We start from the raw sequence: 18,979 nt of genomic DNA, 5'->3' as shown, positions 1-18,979 counted from the left end.
AGCCCCACATCGGGCTCCCTGCTCAGCGGGAAGCCTGCTTCTCCCTCTCCCACTCCCCCTGCTTGTGTTCCTGCTCTCGCTGTGTCTCTCTCTGTCAAATAAATAAATAAAATATTTTTTAAAAAAAGTTTATATACTTCTTGAAGTGTCTGTGAAGTTATTGGTGTTAATTCTCATCTAAACATTTAGTAGAATTCACCAGAGAGGCCATCTGGTCCTGGGCTTTTCTGTCTGAGAAGTTTTCTGGTGCTAATTCGATGTCTTCGCTTGTTGTAGACCTGTTCAGACTTTCTGTTTCTTCTGAAGTCAGTCTCAGTAACTGTATTTCTCTAGGACTGTGTCCATTTCATCTAAGTTACTAACTTGTTGGCACATGATTATTCATAGTATTATAGTCCTTTTTATTTCTTTTAATTCAATAGTAATGCACGCCCCCTCTTTCATTTCTGACTTTAATAATTTGAGTCTCCTCTCTTTTTCTCTTGATCACCCTAGCTAAAGCTTTCTCAATTTGGCGGATCTTTTCAAAGAACCAGCTTTTGGTATCATTGATTTTCTCTGTCATTTCTCTGTTTTATTTGTCTCTGCCCTATCTTTAGTCTTTCTTTTCTTCTGCTAGCTTTGGGTTAAGTTTGCTCTTTTTATAAGTCCTTAAGGTGTAAAGTTAGGTTATAGATTTGAGATTTTTTTTTTTTTTTTTAAGATTTTATTTATTCATTTGAGAGAGAGCACAAGCAGGAGGTAGAGGTAGAGGGAGAAGCAGACTCCTGCTGAACAGGGAGCCTGACATGGGGCTCGATCCCAGGACCTGGAGATCATGACCTGAGCTGAAGGCAGACACTTAACTGACTGAGCTGTCCATCACCCGAGATCTTTTTAAATACAATACTATAACTTTCCCTCTAAGCACTACTTTAGTTGTATTACTTAAGTTTTGTTATGTTGTGCATCCCTTCATTCTTCTCAAAGTATTTTATAATCTCCCTGTGATATTTTCTGTGACTCACTGGTTATTCAGAAATGTTTTAATTTCCACGTATTTGTGAATTTCTCAAATTTCCTTCTGTTACTGATTTCTAATTACATTCTGTTGTTAGAGAACATAGTTTGCATGGCTTGATTCCCTTTAAACTTATTAAATCTGGTTTTATTACCTAGAATATGGTCTGTCCTGGAATACATTCTCTGTAACCCTGAGAAAAATGTGTATCTTGCTGTAGGGGTGGAATGTTCTACTGTGTTAGCTGTGGTTGGCTTATAGTGCTGTTTAAGTTTTCTGTTCCCCTACTGACCTGCCTAGTTCTTTCTTATATCCATTACTGAAAGTGGGTTATTGAAATCGTCAGTTACTATTGTTGACTTAGCTACTTTTTTTTTCATTTCTGTAAGTTTTTGCTTTGTGTTTTTGGGGCTTTGTTGTTAGGTGCATATACATTTAAAATAGATTAGGTTGACCTTCTTGTTATTATAAAATGTCCTTTTATAATGACAAGCTTTCTTGTCACTATAAAATGCCCTTTGTTTCTAGTAATGATTCATGTCTTGTAGTTTATTTTGTTTGAGACTTATATAAGTCTTTATGGCTTTCTTATGTTTGCTTTGTGTTTGATATCTTTTCAGCTATATGTATTCTTGAATACTAAGTGTCTTTTATAGACTACATAAAGATGGATAATTTTTTAATCCTTTTTGCCAGTCTCTGTTGTTTTTGATTTGTCCTTTTAACCCACTTGCCTTTAATTAATTAATGATAAGATAGGTTTTACTTCTGTATTTCGCTACTTGTTTTCTATGTGTCACTTCTGTTTTGTTCCTCTGTTCCTTGATTCCTGCCTTTTTTTGTGTTAAATAGATAGTTCCTAGTATGATTTAAAAATTTCTTTATTTTGTCTCTCATATACGTAATTTAAAAAAATTATTTTCTTAGTGGTTGCATGAAGATTACTATTATCATCTTACTTTAAAAATCTAATTCAGATTAATGCTAACTTAATATTAATAATAAATATTTTGCTCCAATATGTTGCTATTCTTCTTCTCTCTTAACTGTTAGTGCCATACAAATTATATCTTCATATATTTTAAGCCCATCAACACAATTTGATAATTATGGTTTTATAAAGTAATCTTGTAAAACAAATAGCAGAAGAGTTACTGAGAAAAATACATTTATATTATCTTTCATAGTACCTATGTAGATCCCTTACTGGTACTATTTTATTTCTTTGTGTGAATTAGGATTCCTTCCAAAGTCCTTTCATTTCATCTCAAATAACTCCCTTTACTATTTCTTACAGAGCAGTCAGCTAATGACAAATTTCCCCCATTTTTTGTTCATCTGGAAGTGGCCTAAATTACTCATTTTTGAAAAAGTGTTTAGCTGGATATAGAATTCTTGGTTGACAATCTTTTTCTTCCCCCAACACTTTTAATATGTCATCCCATATGTCATACATGATGAGTCACCTCTTTGCTGCTTTTAAGATTCTGTGTTTGCTTTTCAAATTTGTCTAGTTGTAGATATCGTAGAGGTTGTCCTACTTAGAGTTTCTTGATTTTCTTTTTTTTTTTTAGATTTTATTTATTTATTTGACAGAGAGACGCAGTGAAAGAGGGAACACAAGCAGGTGGAGTGGGAGAGGGAGAAGCAGACTCCCTGCTGAGCAGGGAGCCCGATGCAGGGCTCAAGTCCAGGACCCTGGGGTCATGACCTGAGCCGAAGGCAGACGCTTAACGACTGAGCTACCCAGGCGCCCCTGGTTCTTGATTTTCTTAAGTGTATAAATTAATACTTTTTATCAAGTTGGTAAGTTTTTGGTCATCATTTCTTTAAATATTTTTTCTGCCTTTTCCTTTTCTTTCGGGACTCATTTGTGTTGGTGCTCTTGATCACATCCCACAGGTCTCTTAGATTGTTTATTTATTGTTTTCATTTTCTTCTCTTCAGAGTAGATAATCTCTTTTCCAGTAGAGATATTAAACTGTCTTCCAGTTCACTGATTCTTTCCTCTGCCAGCTCAAATCGCTATTGAGCCCACCTGGTGAATTTCAGTTGTTCTTTCAACTATAGAATTTCTATAGGATTCTTTTAATTTCTATCACTTAATTGATATTCCCTATTTGGTGAGAAAAATTTGTTATAATATCCTTTGATTCTTTAGATGTGGTTTTCTTTAGTTTTTTAAACATATTTATAATAGTTTTGGTCCCCTCAGGGACGTTTTCTGTTGGATGTTTCTTCCTGTGCATGTGGCGTACTTCCTGATTTTATTTGTTGCATGTCTTTGTGATTCTTTTTTAAAAACTGGACATTTTAGATAATATTTTAGCAATTCTAGTAGCAAACCCCTCTACCCATCAAAGTTTGTTTTTGCTGCTGTGGTTTTATTTTTGTTTTTCATTTTGGTTTTTGGTGGTGTTTTTCTTGTTACTGTTTGTTTAGTAGCCTTGCTTTACCAATTCTGTGGGTTCTCTGTTTCCTGTGATGTGTGACCGCTGAGTTGTCCGTCATTCTTTTTAAGTTCTTTTTCTTTTCTTTTTAAACCACTTTATTGAGGTATTATTTGGAAAGCTGTACAGATTTAATGTACACAACTTGATTTGGAGGTAAGTATATGCTCATGAAACCATCACTGCAGTCTGTGCTATAAACATACCCATCACCTCCCGAAGTCTCCTCCTCCTCTTCTCTTTAGTTATTACTGTTGTTATTATTGTTATTTTGTTTGTGTGATAAGAACACAAACATAAGGTCCTTTACGTTTTCAAGCTTGGATTCCTAAGGGTCACATCTCGGTCAGTACTGTTGTGTGGTTAGCCAGTCACTGGTCAGGAGATTTTCTCATGTACTTCGCTGTGTGTCTTGAACCAAGAGGGTCTTGTGAGCAGACATCGGTCAAACTTCAGTCTTCACTGCCTGTTCCTGATGGCACCAGCGGCGAGGGGCAAGTGTCTTCTCCTTCCCAGTCTTCTTGGGGTGTGCCCCTGGCCTTCCATGTGTGCACAACCTTGTTGATCCTAGAAATACGTCAGACCGTTTGAAGTTCCCTGTTGTCCTCTGATTCTGCATTTCCTTTTAAATTCCGGGCCGCGTTCATGTTTACTGCCATTGTAGTTAGCAGGAGGCAGTTTGATGGTGTTCAGTCGTGCCCCCGCGGTGGCCACCGCCTGCCGCCTCCCCACGACCCCAGCTGAATCAGACCTAGAGCCTCCCCCGGGTGCCCCAGGTCCAGACAGCACCATCCCTGTGCAATGACACTCTCCACGGTGCTTCAGAGCATCAGCTCTCCCCACCATCACCATGCACAGCAAACAGGCACAGCCCACCCGTCCCTCCGAGGTTCAGGCTGCTCCTCTGAGGAGGTGGAAGGTGTAGAACACAGGAACATTCATTCATGCACCAGATGAACAGCTCCCTGCTCCTACACAGGTGCTGAGGATAGAGCAGGGAGCAGACAGACAGAAGAAGAGACGGAGAAATACATGAACATGTGGTTTTTTGGAAGTGTTAAGGGGGAAAAGAAGACAGGAAGCAGGTTGGGCAGCAGGACCATGTGCATCATGTGCAGGGACGTGTTGGGCACGTGGAATGAGGTCAGCGTGGGTCTTGTTCAAGGTGGTAGCGTTACAGGAGAGATTCTGCTAGAAGAACCGTGGTAAGCTCTGTAGGTGTGATACACGTAGATAAAAGTGTGTAAATTCCCACATCACCAGACCACACCAGCGACGTCTCAGAAAACTTTGTCCTGCTCCGCCTTGGCCGTCACCCCCAAAGGTAATGCTGACCCCCATCAGCACAGATGCTCCTGCCTCGTGTTGAACTTGGTGTGAAGGGGATCATGCAATCCAGGCTCTTTGTGTCTGGCTTCTTCCGCTCAGCCTTAGGCTTCTGAGATTCACCTCTGCTCCCCCAGCGGATGGTGTAGCAAGCCCCTTTTAGAGGTCCAGCGTGACCGCTGTGGGGAGGTGGGCCCGCAGAGGCCTGTCCAGGGACTGTCGCCTGACCCCGCAGAGCCGGGAGCCTCTGCACCGGGCGTGAGCAGCAAGGGGCTGGGAGCATCGGATATTGAAGACAGAGCAAATGACATTTCATGATGGGTTGGACGAAGAAGGTGGTTGAAAAGGAAGTCAGGACAACCAGGGTCCATGGCCTTTGCCTGTGGAAGGAGGGTGTCAGAATTTAGGATGCGGGGGGTGGGTGGTGGCTGCAGGGGAGCAGTCTGTGGAGGGAAGCTGGGTTCATGTTCGGACAAGTCAAGTGTGATGTGTGTATCAGATGTGAGCAGGTCCCCGGGCCTCTGACGCTGGCTTTCCGAGGATGGTCTGACCCGTAAGGGTATGTTTTGGGGGCTCTGTGCATTTCGACAGGCCCTCAAAGGGATGGAGGTGGAAAGAATGGGGGAGCTTTGCAGGCCCAGCTCCGAGTGCTGCGGCATGCGGAGGATTGGGGAGGAGGACACACTCGCAGGGGAGAAGGGGGACAGGAGAAGGCCCAGATGTGGCGCTCAACATGAAGCATCCGTGCGGACGACATGCGTAAACTGGGGCACCATGCCCACGCTGCCCGCCGCTGGGCAGGCCTGCAGGGGGCCAGGCTGCACCTGCGAGCACACACTGCCCACAGGCCTACCTGCCCGCTGTACGGGGACAGTGGTGCTGATGTAAGTAAGCGTCCTGAGAGCAGGGACCTGAGCGATGCGGACTTGGAAGGCGTCCCAGCCGCTGCTGGAAACCTCGGGGACTCGGAGCTCCGAGGACCGTGCTGTCCCGACGTCTGCTGGACGCAGCCACGGGATGTCTTTTGAACAAGAAAGAGGGTGTCCAAAGGACGTTGTCAGGGTGCTAGAACCATCAGCGGGCTGTGGGCGGGTCCCTCGGTCGCACCTCTGTACTTGGTCCAAACCCCTGCTTGGTCTGTGTCACCTCAGTGAGACGTGTCTGTCCTGTCTGTCTGCACCGTGCACTTGCAAATACCGCTTTCAAATCAGCGTTACTTCTAAAGTCCTGGAGACAAATAACACTACCTGTTATGGGTTGAATCGTGCTCCCCCAAATAGACCCACTGGACGAAGCTTCTTTACAGAAGTAATTAACTGTGGACGAGGTCCTTATGGTGGGCCCTGATCCAGTGTGACTGGTGTCCTTTTAAGAAGAGATCAGGACACAGACGTGCACAGGGAGGGATGACTAGGGAGGGCCTGGGGGAGGACGGCCGTCTGCAAGCCCGCAGGAGAAACCAGCCCTGCTCACGCCTGCATCTGCAAATTCCAGCCCCCAGAGTTACGCCACCCAGGCTGCGGCATGTCGTCACTAGCAAACTCACATAGAAGCTACTTAAAAAAAAATAATTGTCGCCACCATAGCAAACATTCACCCCCGTTTGCTGTTTGTTTCCATGAACGTGAGGCCATCACTGCGGACAAATGTCCTGCTTGCAATAGGGCAACAGAACGAGGCCTCGGGGACATGGAGGCGCTGATGGAACCCGCTGCAGACCCCTCCGCTCCCTTTGTCCCTGGTCGCGTTCCCGCCAGTCCAGGGGTCTCGCAGCCTGGAGTCCGGCTGCAGCGTGGGGGGCCCGGGCCTCTAAACCCGTCCCTTAGGCAACTGGAAAGTAATTCCCTTGTTGCCATGGGATCGCACCTGACTCAATTCTTTTCCTGATAAGGGTCCTTCTTTAAAAAAAAGGTGTGTTTTCCTCCTTTACCTTTAACTAAATCTAGGCATTTGAGCTAAAAACCTTGTGTGCAGGGGAACAACCAGGATTCCAGAGTCTTCCATGAAACCAAATGGAGACAGAGACACCCACACGGAGTGTGCACCCGGCGTTTCTGTTTGCTCTTTTTCTGCCGCGTTTGCCGAGGTGATAAGTGGGCCCAGCGGGGAAGCGGGCCCGGGGCTGGATTCGCAGCGGAGGCATGGCGGGTCTCACCTTCCGGGCCACATCTGGGGGTGGGGGCCCCGCCATGGCGGCCGGGGGCTCTAGGTGTCGGGGAAGAGAGGGCGTCGATGAAAGACCCCAATTCAGCCTCCCGGGCTGCCTCTCCCTCTCCTCAGCCACACGCTCACTGGGCCCTGACAGTGGGGCCTTTGCTCGGGGCCCTGGAGGCCATCTGGGACACCGAGTGATAAAAGCTCTCACTTCAGGCTGTGCCCAGCGGGGCGGGGGGGAGCCGCGTCTACACTTGGATTCACGTGGGGCTTTGATGTGTTTGCCATCAAAGTGGAATCAAAGCAGAGCTTAAACTCGGGAGGGACCCTGGTGACTCCATGTCAGGTGGTTCCCAAAGCAGGGCTGGGCCAGCCCTTGAAGGAGGCCTAACACCGGCATTTACTCCACCCAGAGTGAGCACGAATGAAAATAAAAAATCACAGACTGGTCACGCTACCAGCGCTGAGGCCCCGGCAGCTCACCTGAGTGCGGAGTGGTGTTCTACGTGAAGACACAACGGTGCGGCGTTTTAACCGCGGTGCTCCCAGAGGCTGACGTTATGGGGGCTCTTTCCTATTGACGTACCTTGTCTGGCCCAGCGCCCAGACTAATGGACGCACCTTTTGGGACTTTATACACTGTGCTCCTTCCCAGTTATTAATTTCTTTTCTTCAGTCCTTGCATTTCCAGCATCCTGGATGTTTCTCATTGCACGTGTCGGCTGAGCTGAGGGATTGCCCCAGAACACACGGCCAACATTTCCCATTGCAAGTGGATGGGCTGTCTGAGTTTTCATTGGGAAATCTCTGCCTGCCCTTCCAGGGGCCCCTGGCCTGCTACACAATCAGCCCTCCAGGCTGGGGGCTTTTTCTGGGCCCTGACTGTTGTTCTTCCTCAGATCCTGGAAATTATACCTTTTCACGAGGATGACCAAGTCCAAGAATGCCAAGCTTTGGTGAATAAAGTACCCTCACTAATTAAAAAGGAGCCTGCTTTGAAGTTGTCCAGATATGCCGGAGACTACATCTAATTAAATCACAACAAGTGTACCTGATTCAGATCAACAGGTAGAGATTAATGGATGAAAAGTATGAATAACAAAACATTTTAAGAGACACGAATCAAAACAGAAAGGCAGCATGGACTCAAATCCAAGAGCGTGGGTTGAACTTCATTAGTAAATTCTTGCCTAATAGTGTCTCTGCCGCTAATGAGGAGAGTTAGTATTTTAATAGTACAGAAAGAGCGTGCAAACCAGAGCAGACCCACTTGCCACTCTGCAGACAGAAATTTCTCTTCCCGACACCACGAATCAAGACGTCCCATTAGAGGCCCATATTGAGAACAGGTCCAGAGAAGATTTTGGGTGACCGGTGCATGGTTTGTAATTACCATGCATTTCCCCACATTGGGGCAGGGTGTGCACCTTCAGCAGCCCCCCGTGAAACCCTGACTACTTACCAAGCATCACCAAACATCAGCGGTGAACCCTTACATTGGGTCACCCTGCAGACGCCGGCTGGTTCAGCCCTGCCAAGGATAAACCAAGTTCCTGGTTCAGAGCTGATATCACCATGCCTGACAATTAAGGCAGGATTCAGCTCAAAACCCAACATTCTCCCAAGTGACTTCATGTCTGAGTATTCACTGGCCTGCTGTTGAATCTTTGCACAACTTAGATCAAATCCAGTGAGTCTGTGGTATTGCGCTCGTGTGGTTAGCATTCCCGCCTGGCTTCGGGGCTGTATCCAGTGAGCAAGAATGTAGGGTGTTTGGAGATAGGATCTCTCCTACTGCCCTTCTTTACCTGTGAGCCCTGGTTATGGGCTGGAAGCACATGATGGGATGTGGAATTGTTTTCCAGTAAGCTTTTTACGTAGGATAGTTTTAGATTTGTAGAGAGTTGTGAAGGTGGTAGCGAGGTTGCGTGTCATGCACACCCAGTTCACCTTGTGTTAAACCTTCCATTAATAGTGTGGTCTCTTCGTCACAGTGGGTGTGCCTCGACTGACTCGTTAATTCTCAACCAAAATCCATACTGTTCCTATTTGCTTAGACGTTACCTAATGTATTTTTTCTGTTCCAGAATCCCATGTGAGTTACCACAGTGTGTTTGGTCTTTGCTTCTAGGCATTAAAGTGTAATTTTGATACGGATCAAACCATACATGTAATGTATCATTGTATTAAACCAGCCACATTTAAATTTGGTTCATATTAAATGTTCTCTTTTCTTTAAACATCAAAAAAACGAATAAGGGGCTAATAAACCACGCCTACTTGATTGACACCATCAATGGTTTGAGTTTTCCAGCAGCTTTGCGTTGTCTGCCCGTGTGGGTTTTTACGGTGAAAATCACCCACATCCAGGGCATCATAAATGGAATGAGGCCTTCATAGCACACCTTGTAGTATTTTGCCAAAGTGAAGGATGTGTCATTTTGCTCCGAGGAGACCCTCCATTTCAGTAGAAGGTAGTTGAGTTCCAAGGCTTTAGGGCAGATGGGGCTCCTCCCCGAGGCTGTTCCCCGTTCAGGTCCCCTGGTCTGTTGGTGGGCCAGTGGGGGTGAGGGCAACAGCACCAGGTAACCCGAGTGGGCCTTTGTGTGAGGAGGCGCTGGGCAGAGGCCATCTGGGGGGTGTCACAGGGCTCGCACCCCCTGAGACCGTCACCAGCCAGCTGGGCAGTGCATGGGGTTAGGAAGGTGGATAGAGGTCGTTCCGCAGTACCGCCCACATGCCGAGGAACCCGCTAGTCAGGGGGCAAGCAGGTGACATCAGCTTTGTCACTGGTGGTGCTGAACCCCACTCAGTCCTCTGCCCAGAGCCCGCGAGCCCCGCCTTCCCGCAGCACCATGCGGACGTGTGCTGGTCTCCCGGCAGGTGCGTCTCAGGCCCTGAGCATCCTGTCTTTGCGTGGCCCCAACCTTCCCAGCGGCTCCTCCCGCCCTCAGTCACCTCCGATCTCCAGTGCACCACCACATCCTGTTCCACTCGGGGAGCCAGACCTCCCCCAGACTGTCAGCGCTCTGACAGTGTGGAGGGGGCAGGTCATGGGCTCCTTTGCTGATCACCTGCTCCAGCTTCATCCAGCCTCTTCCTTCTCTTCCTTTTTTCTTGGCTACTACTGGGCGTAACATTTAAAACATTGAATCATAAAATTGGTATTTGTTCAAAAGGCCACATACCGTATGACTTCACTTATGTAAAATGTCCAAAATAGATAAATCCCTGGAGAGAGGGAGAGCAGACTAGTGGTTACAGGGTCTGGGAGAGGTGAGAGTGGGTGGACTGCTGATGGGAGCAAGGTTTCTTTTGGGAGTGATGAAATACTCTGCAATTACATAGTGGAGACCGTTGCATAACCTATGAATGTCCTCAGACCCACTGGATCGTAGACTTGCAAATGGCGAGTTTTATGGTATGTGAATTACCTCAATTAAAAATGTGATGCTTTTTCACATGTGGAGATGTTTAAAAATAAAATAAAAGGAGACATTTTAAATTACCTTTGTAATTCCAGATAACGTAACAGTGACATTTTGATGTGTGTGTGTGTGATAGTTTTGTTGGTTTTGGCTTGTGCTTATTTCTTCCCTTTGGGGTATTTTTAACCCTTTGTGGGGGGGGGCAGGAGACCCCCTGACCCTGTTGGAATCTGTGGAAATGCTGGCCTGTATTGTCACTTGTCACCTGTCCCCAAGTTCATATTTGCCCCGTTACATTTGGCTCATACATTAAAGTCTGGACAGCCGTTCTGTGTCTGACGTATGCTGTGCAGAGGAACGACAATTTCCATATCAGACTAGCAGTGGGGTCCTTATTTCTCAGTTAGGAAGCAACGACAGGGCCCAGGTGTGTCGAAACTTGAGGCATCTGCACGAAGGACCACGGCAGTTGGCCATTCTGCATTTATTCACATATGTGACTTGTCTGGGGGGGGGGGCTCTGGCGTCAGCCTCGTGGGCTACTTGAAACTTCACCCCTGTTTCCAAACACGTAGATGACGCTCTTTCACTCAAGTACCCAAACTAAATTTTACTAAATCTTACTAAATTTTTTAAGGCAAAGCTGAAGGCTGAAAGAAACGAAAAATCAAATCCCAGCTTCTGTGCTGACCGGCACAACCTTTCCAGATAGAATCTTAGCATTTCTCAGATCAGCAGCGACGCTGCGAGTCTGGCTGGGGGTGACGTCTGCTCAAGAATCAGCAGAAGCACTGGGATTACCCCCGGCTCCGTCCCACGGGGCGCATGCTCGTCTACGCAGCGCCTCGGATGCGCGGGACATACACGTGCTTCGGCACTGAAAGTTGCCTTGGAAGAGCTGGGAATCTGTTCCACAGTGGAATCGGGCTAATGGTGCTTATTTTCCTTCGGGGCGTGTATTTATTTGACTGTTTCACACCACTTGTCAATTTCTAAGCCGTTAATAATTTTTATGCCTCTTTCAGATGTGTGTATACAGTACAAGTGTGTTTGATTTCCTGCGGTCTCTCTGCATTTACACGGTGCTGAATGATGGTGTGTGTAACATGCCAATTTACCATTGCAACCCCAGCTGAAGTTTAATTCTTGAGCACACACGCGTTGACTGCCTTGCATAGTTCCCGCCTGTCTCCGTGGCGCGAGCAGCCCCTGTGTCAGGGTGTTAATGCCGGGACCATCAGCCGTCACGGGGACGCAGCCCCCGATGTCCTACTGCTGTTTACAGTCGCTCCCCTGGGCCAGGTTCTGATTCCTCAGCGGAGAACGCTCGGGTTGCTCTGGGAGAGACGTACTGTTTGGGGGGTCGTCTTGGAGAATCAGGCTGGTGCTTCCTAGGGGTTGATTGGGGACATTTTACGAAAGCCAGGTTCTGACGGCTGGCCGGGTTTGGACTGGAAGCAATAGAAAGAGGGAACCTTCCTTAACTGGGTGCGAGAAGCCCGGGCTGGGGCAGAAACGGGCTCTCGCTGGCCTCCTGGGAGCTGGGACTGGACTCCCAAGGGCGCAGGCTCACGCGTCACCGGGCGCGTCCTGTGATTTAGGAGCTGGTGGGGTGGACAGGATCAGCTTCGAGACGCCGGTACCCTCACATATCTGCTGGCCAGTGTTCATTCCCCTAAACAGTCTGAAGACTCTTGTGTGCCTCGTTCTATCCGCAAACCACCTGAACGCACTTGGCAGACCTCAGCTGCCTGGGAGCAAGGCTTCATCCTGAGCGCGGCCTGAAGTGTCTGGTGCTTTGTTAGCTCTCTTTCTCATTTAAGAGACAAGTGGGGTGGCCCTGACTATAACCGAATTATAAACTGTCTTCCATAGACTTTTTTTTAAAAATGGTGGTAAATGCCCATGACCTAAAGGTTCCCACCTGAACCACTTCTGTTACCATCGCCATCCATCTCCAGAACCTTTTCATCTCCCCCATATGAAACCGTCCCTGCTAAACACTAACTCCTGAGTCCCCGGGCCCAGCCCTGGTGCCCGCCATCTGCTTTCTGCCTATGAACTTGACGACTCCAGGGACCTCGTCAGCCATGTGTTTGTCTTTCTGTGTCTGGCTGTTTCCATCAGCTTCATCCGTGTGTCGCAGGGCAGGATTTCCGTTTTTCTAAGCCACATGATGCTCAGCATGTGTGTCCCGCTCTTTGGTAGGCTTGAAGCCACAAACCCAGATCCATCCAGGTATGTTGTCAGAGCCACCCCTGACGTCACCAGCTCTCCTCCACCCTCCCCTGCCCCCGACCAGTGGGACCCGGTCGAGGCCAGGCTGCCGGGTGACAGCCTGGAAGTGAAGGGGACAGGGGCCACACCGGGATATGGAGCCAGGGCATCCGTCGTACCTGCCCTTCCTTCCCCCAGGATCCAGGGGCGGGCGCCCACGTCCTCGTGTGGTGTTCCTGGTTGAGAACTACCAGAGGCCAGTATCTGGAGGGCGACCTGCAGACTCCGGCTACAGCGGTGTGTTATTTTGCCGGCCAGTGTTTGAATCTCTCTCCTGCCCTGAATGGCGCTCAGGGCTTCGGTCACATGCTGGTTTCATCGGTGCGTCCTGCAGAGCATCTGCATTCTACCGCACTTGGGATAAACGTCAAGGATCACTGTTGCTATTATACCAGATCTGATGCTCCAAGAGCCCCCTGGAAGTTACCGTAATGGCTCATCCCTCCAGGTGTTCTATACCCAGCGGGCGGTTTTGCTAGAAAACTGTCATCTTTGCACGAGAAGCGAAGTGAAGGCCTTGCAGTGAACTCTCACTAACGTACGTGCTGTGCTCTTTTGCTCAGGGGAAGTGGAGACTCCTGACCCGAATGACCCTTTGGGACAAATGGATGGACAGGATGGTCCTCTTCCAACTCTGAAAGGTAAAGTGCGAGGAGCGCTGGGGGCAGGTGTTTGAACGTGTTCTCGGGGTCCCACATAGAGAGGCACCAGTCAGCTTGCCATCTCTACTCGAGGTGTGGCTGCTGACACGGGGGGCGGGGTGCCCATGACCCAGCGCTGCCCTGCTGGTGGGCATGGGGCATGCCAGCCGCTGCCCCTGTGGTTACAGCCAGGTGGAACGTGATGGGGGCAGGTGACAGGGCACGGGTGGGCAGATGGCCACTGGAGGGAGGCAGGGGCCTTGTGGGGAGCTCCATGGGCCCTAGCAGAGCCTGAGGAGCTGGACCCCTGGCTCGGCCACTGTCCCCTGCTGACAGGTGGTGGTCCTCTGGGGGTCACTCTCTCCATGTCCTCATCCAGAGTGGGTGGGTGCCAGGTGGACGTCAGGTGGGCAGGCAGGTTCTCTGTCTTGTGCTTCGGCCTTTCCCACAGGCCCCTGTCTGGGTCACGGCGCACGGGGCACACTTTGTAGGAATATGAGGGTGGCAGAGTCGATCGGACACACTTCTTCAGATCTGGCCCAGGTTCTTGAGGGGCTGGCCCCCTTCCCACTCTACCCTTGGGCACCGTGTTGTCTTAGATCACTGTCTCAACCCAGCTGCTGCACATGGGTGGCCTCCTCAACAGGAATTCATTCCCCAGAGTCCTGGCGGTTGGGAGTTTAGGGCGAGAGCCCAGCAGCGTCAGTTCTGCTGAGGTCTCTCTGCCTGGCTTGCGATCGGCGCCCCCACCCCGGCCTCACGTGGCGAAGCCTGTTTCAGCTGCTCTTCCCATTAGGGCGCTGACCCCCTTGTGGGGGTCCCTCGTGACCTCATCTAACCTGATGCCCCCCAAAGGCCCACCTTCCAAGACCATCCCCCTGGGGGCTAAGCCTTCAAATGTGCATTGCCGGGAGACCCGATGCAATGCCAAACGATAATCTAGTAAGACATTCACTTTATTTCTGCTTAACTTCTTTCTAATTATTCAAAGACCAGCAACCCATACTAATTTCCTAGCCACCTGTACATTGAGGGTCCCACGACCCCTCAGGAAGGTTTTCCTCCACGTGTCCACGGCTGGGTCTTCTGGGTATTGAGCCAGGACTCAAGTCTGCTGGCCTCAGCCTAGGGGCCGGCGTGTCCCTGCAGGTCCTGAGAGGCTTCCTGGGGTCACACGGGGCGCTCAGCTCCCTCCTGGTTCCAGAACGCTCACCAGCACACGCTGTGTGCTGAGAGGTCAGCCGTCTCCGTCAAGGGCACGGGGAGCTCTGCCTGCTCAGTTGGTGATGACAAGGCCTCACAGGGACCCAGGGCACTTGCAGGGGGCAGGGCCTCTGTCAGGACAGGGATGTGTCCCCAGGGGGGCAAGGCCTGTGCTCTGGATGCCGGGCCTCGGGAAACATTCCTTAAGAAGGAAGATCGTTTTGGATGGTTAGATTCTGAAATCATTTCTCAAAAGGCTGACTTAGCCCACAGGCCAGATGGCCCACACGTATTCTTGACGGGCCCTCGGTACCAGCTGCTGTGTGAGGCCCGGGCACATGCTGGTGACCCGAACAACACAGCACCACTGTGTGTGGTCTCTGCCTCATGATGTTTCCCATACTGGGGAGTCAGCATCCTGAGTCCTTGACAGAGTAGCTCGGAGGAAGACGGGTGCGGTGAGCTGGAAGGAAGGGAAGGGCGTCCTGGCAAAGGATAGGATGTTACTCTGAGATCTGAAGAGCTGACAGTCACGGAGAGGGGTATCCTGGGCCATCGCAGTGCCTGGGCAAAGGCCCTGAGGTCAAGACAGCTCGGTGCCTTGGGGCAGCTGAGAGAAAGGGCTGGGGTAGCTGAGGTCCGAAGGATCAGCGGGGCTAAACCAACATGGCCCAATACCGAGGCCATCAGCCATGTGTGGGTCTTTAAATCAATTAAAATTAAATAAAATTAAGAATCCAGTTCCTCAGTCCTCTGAGCTATATTTCAAGTGCTCAGTGGCCTCGTGGCTAAAGCCACCGTAGCACAGATCTAGAGCATTCCATCACCACGGAAAGTTCTGTTGGGCAGCCCTGGGTAGACATACACTGCTCTTTAGGTGGTGGGAGAATGTTCTATTTTATTCTGAGGAGTGCCGTCCTCCACCGTGCAAGGTTCTGGCCTGGGACACGGTGTAGCCTGATCATTCTCTGAGAAGATCTTCCTGGTGGTCTGGAGGGTGATGGAGGGGAAGTGGAAGGGGTAGTAGGAGGGGGTGAGGGGGCAGATGGGAGGGAAGGGAGGGGGCAGGTGGGAGGGAGGCAAGGAGGCTGGTAGGGGGGAGGTGAGGAGCAAGCAGGGGGGAGGTGGGGCTGGCTGAGGAGAGGTGGACAAGCCACAGGTAGAGTCCACATCTAACCTGCACTCACCTTGTGGACTCCAGTATTCCTCAGGGGAACCGTGTTTGCAGCGGACCTGCCCAAGCCTCCCCCCACTCCCCCGGCAGGTGCAGGGGGCAGGCCTCCAGGGGGCCTGGGCTGGGTCAGGAGGGGGTGGGAGCACCCCCAATCACAGCTGTGCTTCCAGCAGCGTGGGGGGCAGAGGCGGCTGCAGGGCGGAAGGTCCCGCAGGTCCACTTGGAGGAAGACGCACTCGCTGACTGAGGTGCGGAAATGACTGTGGGCTGAGTGTTCTCAGGAATTCTTATTCCCACCCAGCCACAAGCTCCAAACATGGAGAAGTCAGATTCTGTGCCTTGGGTGGTATTTTTGGTCCTCCTTCTTGGTATTCGAGCAATTTCTCAAACCCACAACTGCATGCTTTGTGATGCCCTCTGCTTAGTGGGGATTTGATTGCCTCCGGTCTGTTTTTGTTAACCCACATGTGATTGTGTGAAAACCGTGGGTGCTTCCGCTGAGGCATTTGGAAGCTTGCCTTCCCTTCTCCAGGGCACAGAAACACCATCTGCAGACGTTCCCTGGTGAAGTGGGTGCGTGTGCGGGCATGTGTGTGTGTATGCATGTGTCGCTGTGTGCTCATGCATGTGTGTCTGTGTGTACATGCATGAGTGTGCATGTGTGCATGTGTGTGTACATGCATGAGTGCGTGCATGTGTGCATGCGTGTGTCTGTGCATGAGCATACATGCACGTGTGCATGTGTGTCTGCATGCGTGTACATGCATGAGTGCATGCACGTGTGCATGCGTGTCTGTGTGCGTGCATGTGTGTACATGCATGAGTGCGTGCACATGTGCATGAGTGTGCGTGTGTACATGCATGAGTGCGTGCACGTGTGCATGCGTGTGTACATGCATGAGTGCGTGCACGTGTGCGTGTGTGCATGCATGTGTGTACATGCATGAGTGCGTGCACGTGTGCATGCGTGTCTGTGTGTGCATGTGTGTACATGCATGAGTGCGTGCACATGTGCATGCGTGTCTGCGCGTGCGTGTATGTACATGCATGAGTGCGTGCACGTGTGCATACATGTGTCTGTGTGTGCGCACGTGTACATGCATGAGTGCGTGCACGTGTGCATGCGTGTGTCTGTGCGTGTGTGTGCACGTGCATGCGTGTGTGCGCACGCGCACGTGCGTGCATGCTGTGAAGGGGCAGTACAAGAGGAAGCGGAAGGCCACAGCATGGTGGTGCAGCATGCTGAGTGCCGCCAGGTGAGCTTGGCTTGGCCAGAGCGCACAGCTGGATTGGAGGCGGCTCCAGCACCCGCTGCGGCCCAAGCGCCCCCAGCCACCGGAGGCATAGGAGGCTCGGGGCACAGCACTCACCCGGGAGGCAGCGGCAGGAGGCATATACTGTGTGGCAGTGTGACCGTCAGCATGTGCCTCCGTTCCAGGCATCTGCACCTCAGCAGCCCCTTGGGGACAGGATCCTAGAGAATGGCCCCAGGGAGTCTCAGGGACACCCCAGTCACTGCCTTACAGCCCTGTTCTCTCGCTCTGTCGTGTGATGTTACTTCTTTTGGGTTGTGGCTTTTGCACAAAAGGACACTCCCTCTGCCCTTCCTTTCTGCTCCCTCGGCTCCGTGACAGAAGGCGTCGGCATGGCCATGCCAGACTCATTAGTCCACGTGCTCTTTTGTGCAGCTTCGGGGAGCGTCACTGCTTGGCCCCATTTGGCTTAAATCTTACAAGAAAGTAATAATAGCTGGATGGACCATAGGAGCCACTTCTGTAATCCAGCTGGCGTTTGTGATGCGCCCCGGTCTGTAGGAGCACAGGCGGGTGAAAACGGCCGGTAGGCCAGTCCCTGGTGAGAGAACCGCTCTGCCTCTCCTGAGCAGACTCGGATCTGGGAATTAGGTCCAAGTGTACACGGCGTTTGTGCTTGGATACACTGTGCGAGTAGTGAGCACCTGACACATACAGAGTTGGTGGTTGGTCCTCAGAGAGAAGGATCCCCAAGCAAAAAGCCTCCGTAGAAGAGAAAATAAACACCACAGACTTTGTGATTTCACAGCTGAAAAGTGTGCCTGAAATTTCCATATGCCATAGGGCCGTCACCGCAGGACTGCGGCCGGTCCCAGGACTCCAGTTAAAGTGCCGCGTTAACGCAGGATGGCCATTTGCCAGGAGCCTGTATTCCTTGCTACGGTAGATGCACTAGTAAGATGATTCGTGGCGCTTTTATCACTGTCCCTGTTAGCGGCATGACACTTAACAAGAGCTTGCATTTGGCCTACAGGCCATTTACTCCTGTGGTGCAAGGCTGTATTTTAAGTGCATCTGTAACACGTCTTAGGTTTTGTAAAATCAGTACTTTGGAATGTTTGTGGGAAGTAGATCACTTCTGAGAGCCCGAGGGCGGTGCTGCTGGGCTGGCGTGGCTGGCGGCCTCCGCAAACAGCCCCGGTGTGCCCCCGTCTCCCGTCTGGGGAGGAGAGCTGCTCATCGTCCCCGCGAACCCAGCAGGGGAGTTCCGAACTCTTCCCGCTTGAGGCTGCGTTGCAATTAGAGGTGCTCTCAAGGGCATTCTAATCACAGGGCAGACGGTGATGCCTTACTCACCAGGCCGCCCCTGCGGCTCCCCCCAGGGCTCCTTGGGCAGAGGGAACAGGAAAGTCAGCAGAGAGCTCCGCGTTGGCATGGTGACAAGGCCTGCTGTTCTGTCTCCTGAGCCTTGGGTTCCCGACCATGTAGGACGCATGGATTGACTAGTGTACGTGTTGGGTCCGTTTCTGGAACTTTTGGGGTGTGTGTGTGTGTGTGTGCTTGTGATGGTTTCCTGGGGTTTGCTGCAGGTGTGAGGGCTCCAAGGCTGACGGGTTAAGTTGAAAACCTCACCCCCTGTTGCAGACATCGGGTGAAGGGCTCTGAGCTTGGTGCCATCCCGGGGGGAAGGCCATTGATGGATCACCCTCGCTCCTTCCCGCCGCCGTGGATTTGCAGCGCCCGTTGGACTGTCCAGGACGTGGCCAGACTGAACGATGTGGGGAGAAAACCATAACCCACGGAGAAGAGATTTCAGAGCATGCACAGTCGTGTTGTCCCGGGCTGAGCGTGGGGGAGAGGCGTCGTGCACGCGCACGTGAACCCTCCCTGGGGAGGGCGGGGACGCGCCCCAGCTCCCAGAGTAGCGAGGCTGGTTCCTGCCCCCGCACCTTCCTCTCATCTCCCCTTCTTCCCAGAGTCCCCCCCCGCCCCCCATCCCAGCCCCCTGTCCTTGCAGGGGTCGCCTCTGGCTACCTGCCCTTCGGCCGCAAAGGAGCCGCTGCAGCTGGCCGC

At 51.0% G+C, this 18,979-nt stretch overlaps 1 protein-coding gene across 2 annotated transcripts in view; it reads left to right on the top strand.

Annotated features, from left to right (window-relative positions):
- ROR2 (receptor tyrosine kinase like orphan receptor 2) overlaps positions 1–18,979 on the top strand; it is a 193,176-nt gene that overhangs the window by 132,074 nt on the left and 42,123 nt on the right. For both annotated transcript variants that reach the window (XM_032427538.1, XM_032427537.1), the window contains exon 2: positions 13,199–13,276. In XM_032427538.1, coding sequence (XP_032283429.1) covers positions 13,240–13,276 — 37 coding nt within the window. In that variant the 5' untranslated portion in view covers positions 13,199–13,239. The remainder of the gene's footprint in view (positions 1–13,198; positions 13,277–18,979) is intronic.

This window comes from Phoca vitulina, unplaced genomic scaffold (genome assembly GCF_004348235.1).
Source record: "Phoca vitulina isolate PV1807 unplaced genomic scaffold, GSC_HSeal_1.0 scaffold37, whole genome shotgun sequence".
NCBI lineage: Eukaryota > Metazoa > Chordata > Mammalia > Carnivora > Phocidae > Phoca > Phoca vitulina.
Note: the sequence above shows the minus strand (reverse complement) of the source record. Positions and strands in the feature narration are given on the sequence as shown.